This window comes from Anopheles stephensi, chromosome 2, assembly GCF_013141755.1.
Source record: "Anopheles stephensi strain Indian chromosome 2, UCI_ANSTEP_V1.0, whole genome shotgun sequence".
Lineage (NCBI taxonomy): Eukaryota > Metazoa > Arthropoda > Insecta > Diptera > Culicidae > Anopheles > Anopheles stephensi.
In genome coordinates this window covers 81,168,582-81,175,743 of record NC_050202.1, presented here as the reverse complement: position 1 = coordinate 81,175,743, position 7,162 = coordinate 81,168,582, and the positions used below count along the sequence as shown (strand labels likewise).

The window sequence follows — 7,162 nt, the reverse complement described above, 5'->3', positions numbered from 1 at the left end:
AGACATTATATAATACACCAACACCAGGCCGTGACTGGATACTTATTAAAACATCTTTGAACCTTTAAACAGCCCCGTTTCCCCGTTTGACCCCAGACAGTTCTATTAAATTGAAGAATCAAGGCTTGCTAGAGCGTCGTTGCTGAAGAAATTGCTTTTTGAGTATTGCATATTGCATACTTTAAGGCGTAAGTATTAGCAAGCGTGGCTTGCAGTGACGTCGAACGAAGTTGGGTCGAAAGATAAAATTCCTTAGCATAGACCCTATGAAAAATATCATTTTAGCAGTTTATAGCCTCCTGAAAGATGAAGAGCAAGTTTTGATTGCTTTCATTATTATAATTAAATTAAATACATTAAACAATTCGGTTGGCTTGCTTGCGATTCTATTTCAAACTCTCCACCTGAACAAGCAAATGTATCATCATAACCCCCGCTACAAACACTGCGAAACAATTAGTGTAGATTAGATCTTGCGATAGGGAAAGCTGAGGACATGATGATGAATACCTTCGAAGACGCTTGTTTGTCGATTCTTTGTTGCTTTTCTCTACAAAAAACATACGCAGTCACCAGAACATCCTCTCGCCACTTGAAACACCCACCAGCGTGCGACGTCAACCGTGGATTAACCGCAAATCCTTATTGAAACAGATGAGCATCAAGCAACGCCAGATAAGCGTCGGTTCATCATCGACTGGGCGACACACAGTGTTCCCGGTGAGTTGAGGTTCATTCTTGTTGTCTGCTGCCAGACCAGACCATCCACCCAACCTAAACAGTTTGGCTTAAAACTAAACGATCCAAAGCGTGGCAAATGTGTTTCGCAGCAACCGATTGCTGCTGTCCTTGGGTGGGTAAAGATTTGCCCAGCAGCTTCCAGAACAACCAAAAACAATCGCTTTGCGTCTTACTGTGAAGACAGTCCCCTGCCCAGCCCAAAGTGGTGACCATTATTTTAAGGTAAAGCTCATTATTCTTCATTCGCGGATTACACTTCCACGGACGACGAGGACGAGAGCATTTCGCGTTTCGCCAAATCGGTTGTGGAATGTAAAGTTTTGCCCAGAACTGTTGTTCGTGCAGTGTGCCCGCGCGAATGTTTGCGAGCACGAACGAAAATGCGCAAATCCGAAGATAAAAACGAACAATTTATCACCTGAGACGTTTTGCAGGAAATAAATGTTTGTGCATTCATTTTAAAACCGGTGTCGCTGGGTCGTTTGTTTGTCTGTTTTGTTTTGCGGGCTGTTCCGTTGGTGCACATGTTTCATGGAGATCGAACCGCGGCCACGTAAGCGTGTCATTTTATTTAGTTTGGCAGTTTTTTTGCGACTGTATCAGGTTGCTGGCGATGGGGAGAGAGTTTGGTTGGAATCATGAGTAAATAATGGTCTGTTTTTAAATCCTTTCTTGATTAAAGTGATTGTTTCGAATGGATTTAATGTACTTTGGAAAGAGTCAATTGCGGTTTATTTTGGGGTCGGAAAAACGAATATAGTTTGGATATGCTGGCATCTATAAATAGGGTCACAAAATATGTTCAAGAAGGCTTAATTGTGCTATGCTGTCTATACAGTCATTTAACTAATTGAGATTCTACAGCATTTAAGAGCCTTTGCCGTTACAAAACAATCATATATGCAACCCAAATCGTAAACCGCCTAAAGTCATGCAATCTGCATCACACGATCTTAAATTCAACGATTTGATCTCACATACTGGTTTGGTTTGTCATTTTGGTTTCTCCGTGTCCCCTTGTGCTAACTTATATTGTTTTAAGATTTTTTTTCAAGATGTGGTAACATAATCCTTCCACAAAAAAAGCTTCATTAGGACCACCAAAGCAAATAAGCTCTCGGCTCATCAGACACTTTATTTACTGCGAGCAGGTCAAGACCGCAAACACCAGCACACATCTAACCCAGGATGGCAGGATTTGTTTTTTAAATCGTTCCCTTCCAATCAAAAGCCAACGGTCCGTCCTCAATAAGCTGACGTGTGAAATATTTCACAGCACGCAAAACCGCAATACGCAGCGCAGGATGCAACCGCAACTGTGCTTCGGTTCGGATTATCAATTATGTTGTTTGCTGTGTGACAAAGGGTGTGACAAAGCAGTTGCAGGCTGGAGCAATGTGGTGGGTGGTGGGAGTTTTTTTCTGTTCTCTCCACCTTCCACCACCGAGGACTTGTGTAAACGGAATCTGTTTGATGCGACGAGTAAACAAATGGCAAAGCGTTGTAGTATTATCATTAGCTTAGCAGAAGCGCCACAATGCCACGAATAGGACCGGCACACACACACACACACAATCCAGTTGGTAATAATGCTGGTAGAACAAGGGCTAGCGCGCGTTTCTTCCTGCTAGCACTCCGGATCCGGTTGCATTGCCAACTCTGGGCATCGGTGTCCTTTTATTCACCAAACTCGCCTTAGCCAGGGTGGTGCAGGGTCGCTCAAGCGTGTAGTGTGCATCTTCACTAATGCTTTTTCTTGTGAGGTGCAAGGCGGAGAAGAAAAGAAACGGGGACGTGCTGGAGGACGGGGCAGCATCTTCTTGCATCTTCGACCTAGCGCCGGGACCGGCTGCAAGTTCATTGTTTGGTTTAATGGTTTCGCAGGACTTTAAACTTTCAGCGCAAGGTGCAAGCAGCAAACGGGTGCTCCGGATTTGGCTAACGATTTTGGCTCGGCAGCAAGATGGCCGCCAGCCCGGCAACCGTAACCGTGGAGCATGAAAGGGGAGGACTGGATGTGGGTGAAATTTATGTGTGTTGTTGGAAAATTCCACCCGTAAATCATGTAAACAACATCCAGAAGCGGGAGTGAAAATCAAAAGGAAACTGCAGCGGCTCCCTCTCACATCTCCGGGTTTTGTGGGAAGGGGAACGGGGCGAAAGTGGAAGAAACGTTCGTTTGTGCCTCAGATTGCACGTTCGATGGCCACTCTATCGCGGGGCCACGACTGCACTCCATGCGTGGACGTTGTCTATGTGTGTGGGTGTGGAGCTAGCTTTTGTTTTCTGGCACGGTGCAGCCAGTTCCGGCCAACCGTGTACACACTGTTGGGCCGGGTTGGTTACATTTTACCGTCGAGCGTTTTGTCCTTGAGCCGGAGTGGAGCGTACAGGGAGCGTAATGGTGATGCTCTCTGAGTTAGTGCATTTGTTATTCTAATGATAAATGATTTTCGTCCCATCCTTTGCATTTGAACAGCTGAGTCCTGATCGTGTACGGTACACGGTTGGAGAATAACCGCGTCACCGTTGGAGAAAAGAACGAATGGAGCGCTCGGCCCTTCGCTGCGAGTGTGTGTCATCGGGGCGACTTTTTACCCCACGCAGTAATGTGTGTCTCTGTGTGTAATATTATTACTACTGTGTCTGTGTGTGTCCGCGGTATGGTATACGCTTCATAAGCGTGGGTTATTTGCATAGCGGAAGTCACGGGCGCGTAACTGCGCGCCAGTGAACGCTGAAGCACAGATCGGTTGTTTTATCAGAAATGGTCGGTCGGAAATGTGGCACGGTTTTATCATCCGGTAAAGCGACCTTTATTGATGTTGCCAATGTTGGCAACGAACAGTGGGTTCGTTCCTGCCACTCAGGAGCTTTCGACGACCCGATCGATTACGGTACGGTACGGTGTGGCTAAATATGCATGAAATAGGATATTTTCATGACCGTGCATAAGAGGGCTTTGACTACACTTTGACGTGCAATGGTCTTTTGTTTAAAGCTCAGTTTGTAGTAAGGGGGATATGAGATCAAGAATTGTATAATTAAATTGTAAATTGTGATCTTCTCTTACTAACAGACCAATGTGTTTTTATACCAAATTACCAATAAAGATGTCGTTGTTGATTTATGGGAGAGCATTTGATTTGGGATGACATTAAACAGCTGTGTAAATATTTCAATGTCGTCAAGAGAAGTTTTCGACCACTGTGTTCTACTAAATTAGGCTTTATTCTCAGAACTGGAAAAGATAACGAAACAATACTAAAGATTGAGTTTACTTAACAAAGCGTATACAGCAAGCGATAGATTCTATGACACGATGTTAACAGTGGTGTGTACTGCGCATTGCCTACATTTAGGCAAAAACTAAGTTCGATTGCTCCCTACTTTCCTTTTCGCCTTTCGACCTTCTCGCCACTTAGGTGGCTAAATTAGCCATGCCCATCATCATGGTGTAGACGAGCCGACACGTTTTGGCAAACAGTTCGGCCGATACAGTCGTCAACCCGCCGGCGGAAAAATCCTTCGTATTGTTTGCCTGCATTATCATCAGCATCATGGTGCGCTTGATGGAGTGTCCGTACTGGAGATAGCGCGTCCAGCCAAACCCGTACAGATTAACGCTTACCCTACGATTCTGGGGCGGAAGATATGCACGTGTTTAGACACTCTGCTCCCAAAGCGGTGCTTGCAAAACTTACCAACTGTACCAGCTTTTCCACGAGCATGCACAGTCCAAAGGTTTCCAGAAAGAAAACAATGGTTACCAGCACGGGAATGGCCATGCCAAGCGAAGAGCTGCCGGGTATGACAAGTACGCGCGCCATGAAGGCAGCCATGATGATCATGTAGAAGGAGAAGTGTACCAGCGAGTAGATGCGTAGTATCGCCCGAAGATGCATCACTACCACGATTAGCTGCGAGTGTTGACGGGCGTGCTTGTAGAGCAGCTCTCGCACGACGCGCTCTTCGTTGCCGTCCAGTTCCAGCAGCAGCCGGTCGTGAATTTGCTCGTCAAGCGTAGCCAACGAGTGAAGGAACACTCGGAACTCGGCGATAGCGAAGCGAAGCAGCACGATAACGATCAGCTGGCCGGCCGCATGATACCAAGCCCAACCGTAACCGGCTACGGTGTAAAAGAACTGCGTCATCGTATCCAGTGCCGGAGCGTACCCGGACAGATCAATCGGAAAGTGAGTGATGATCTTGACGAACGAACCCTGCATCGCCATGTTCTGGGTCACGTATATCGTTACGGTGAGAAAGTGTGACACCAGGTACCATCCGAGATAGCGATTGTTTTGCGTCACTGTCCGGTGGCGAATCGTTTCGGCGTACGGTACGCCTACTTCGAAGCCTGGATTCGCATCCAACCGCTCCATGGCGATGATGTGCGATTGATACTGGCGCAAGCAGGTGTTGCGAGCGAAGAGCGATGAGAACAGGGACAGCATGCAGAAGATGTCCATCGCAACGCGGATGTCTTCCTGCTGGGTTAAGTCGTACGCCAGCCCGACCACGTGCGTTAGCAGCACACTCAAGCTGAGCGTCTTGATGCCGATCTCCAGACCCGAGCGGGGACGCTGAATCAACATGGCCGCTAAGGTGAGGTGCGAAACAGTGCTTGTACTTAGTTGGTACAGGTAAGGTTGTTTTCAGACTTACGAGAAACAACATCCAGGCAGCGCAGCAAACAAAAGTGTTCCAACGGGTGACCAACGTTGAAGTGATGTTGCAGCAAGCTGAAGCCATAGAGTAGGGTACGCTTCACAACCATTATGTGTTCCTTGGGTGGTTTTTGTTGCACTTTACAGAATTGGGATGGAAATGAGACGCTAGATGACTGTTTGTCGGTTTTATAAGCTGGCTTACCATACGGACCTCTTCTCATGGTTTAATTATTGAAGCTATCCAGGTGTCATGGAATGGGCCAAAACAGACGCTCCGGTTCACATGGCGAAAAAATTGTGCCTTTTTTCAATTCTCAATTCAAACCGTCCGTAATATAAATATAACTCTTATAAATAATGTCCACGATGTAACATCGAAGTTGTCAAAAATATCCGGAGTAGATTGAGAAACCATAAAAAAATGAACATGTTTTGCTTCCGTCGTTTTCCAACAGAGGGCGCACTTGCATTTCCGAACTGCTTTTTGTTATATTACATTTCCCTTGGTTAGAACCGCTATGTTATATTACATTATAAACTCCATCCATGTATGCATGTTGAAAACCCCACCCAACCCTGTGTCACCTTACCACAGCTAATTCTACCCTTGCATACGTGAAACATGACCGAATTCCGAATACCACAAAATGAGAATTAAATTGTGTTACAAACAGGGAGAAGCCGTTGTTTGCAACGCACTCCGGAGAGTTGAATATGGCTTTTGTGATTGCATGATAGTTTTCACAGGAAATTTCTATGCACCGTCCCACGTCGCACGTAGCTGGGATGCGTTGGGTGATACGTAAATTTTAATCAAACAGATTACTATTTGCTGCTTGCTGTCGAGTATGTTTACGAAAAGGTTCAACGTGTCAGAACGATCACTTGAGCGTGGGACGAGTCCGCTTCATGATCGATAAGGCTCTTCGGTCAGTGGAGTGTCGGTAGTTTAGCAAGCAAGTTCAATAAAAATGGGGTAGTATTGTTACATGTATCAGTCTGTTATTTCCGTTTAAATAAAGTCTTTCAAACAGTCAGTCAGTATTTCGTACGAAATTTGAACTTTCAATACAATGAAATATTCATCACGCTTTGAAGCATTCCGGCCAGCCAGTTCCTGGTAAAAAGCATAACACCAGCAACATTGTTTCGATAGGTTTTTTATTTCCCCCCCCCCCCCCCCCTGAAAACCAATCCAATTGCAGCACCGGTCCGGGCACCAGGCAGGCACTTAAACCTTCCCCCTAAGCTCATAAATGGCGACAGAAGTGCTTATTGGTTGGTCGGGTCGCACTGCTAGCTTCTGGTGCTACCGGTCGGCCTTCCATTAATTTGATGCATTTTCGGATGATTTGATTGCAATCGGCGCTCACATGGTGCCCGGGCACGGCCATAGCCCGGCCTAGCAACCAGGGCCTAATGATTGCAAAACCCGATACCCGGGTTGGGATGGTGCATCCGGCGTGCGCTTCAGTGCGCCGAACACTAATTCCTGGTACGGCACCGTACTGCACCGGTGTGAGGTTATGAATTGGTCATGCTGCTTTGCCGTTCGAATCGATATTTATTTTTCATCAATGAAATGAATCTTCACCGTACGCCGGAGCCGGTCCGTCCACCGGGGGCCTTTCTTCCTGCTGGATTATTCGTTCGAAGAAGTGGGTCCGGTGGAATGCTACCACATCTTGTTGATGTTGGTGTGTTGTCAATTGGATGCATATTTCATTGCGGACCAGTTTCTTTTGAAG

At 46.3% G+C, this 7,162-nt stretch overlaps 1 protein-coding gene across 1 annotated transcript; it reads right to left on the bottom strand.

Annotated features, from left to right (window-relative positions):
- Positions 1 to 3,978: 3,978 nt before the first annotated feature.
- On the bottom strand, positions 3,979 to 5,653 carry LOC118502475. The gene is made up of 3 exons (XM_036034707.1): positions 5,410 to 5,653; positions 4,446 to 5,344; positions 3,979 to 4,381 (listed from the first exon to the last, which is right to left on the bottom strand). The coding sequence occupies exons 1-3, from the start codon at positions 5,633 to 5,635 to the stop codon at positions 4,163 to 4,165; spliced, it is 1,344 nt and encodes a 447-aa protein (XP_035890600.1). The 5' UTR covers positions 5,636 to 5,653; the 3' UTR covers positions 3,979 to 4,162.
- Between the last annotated feature and the right edge of the window lie 1,509 nt (positions 5,654 to 7,162).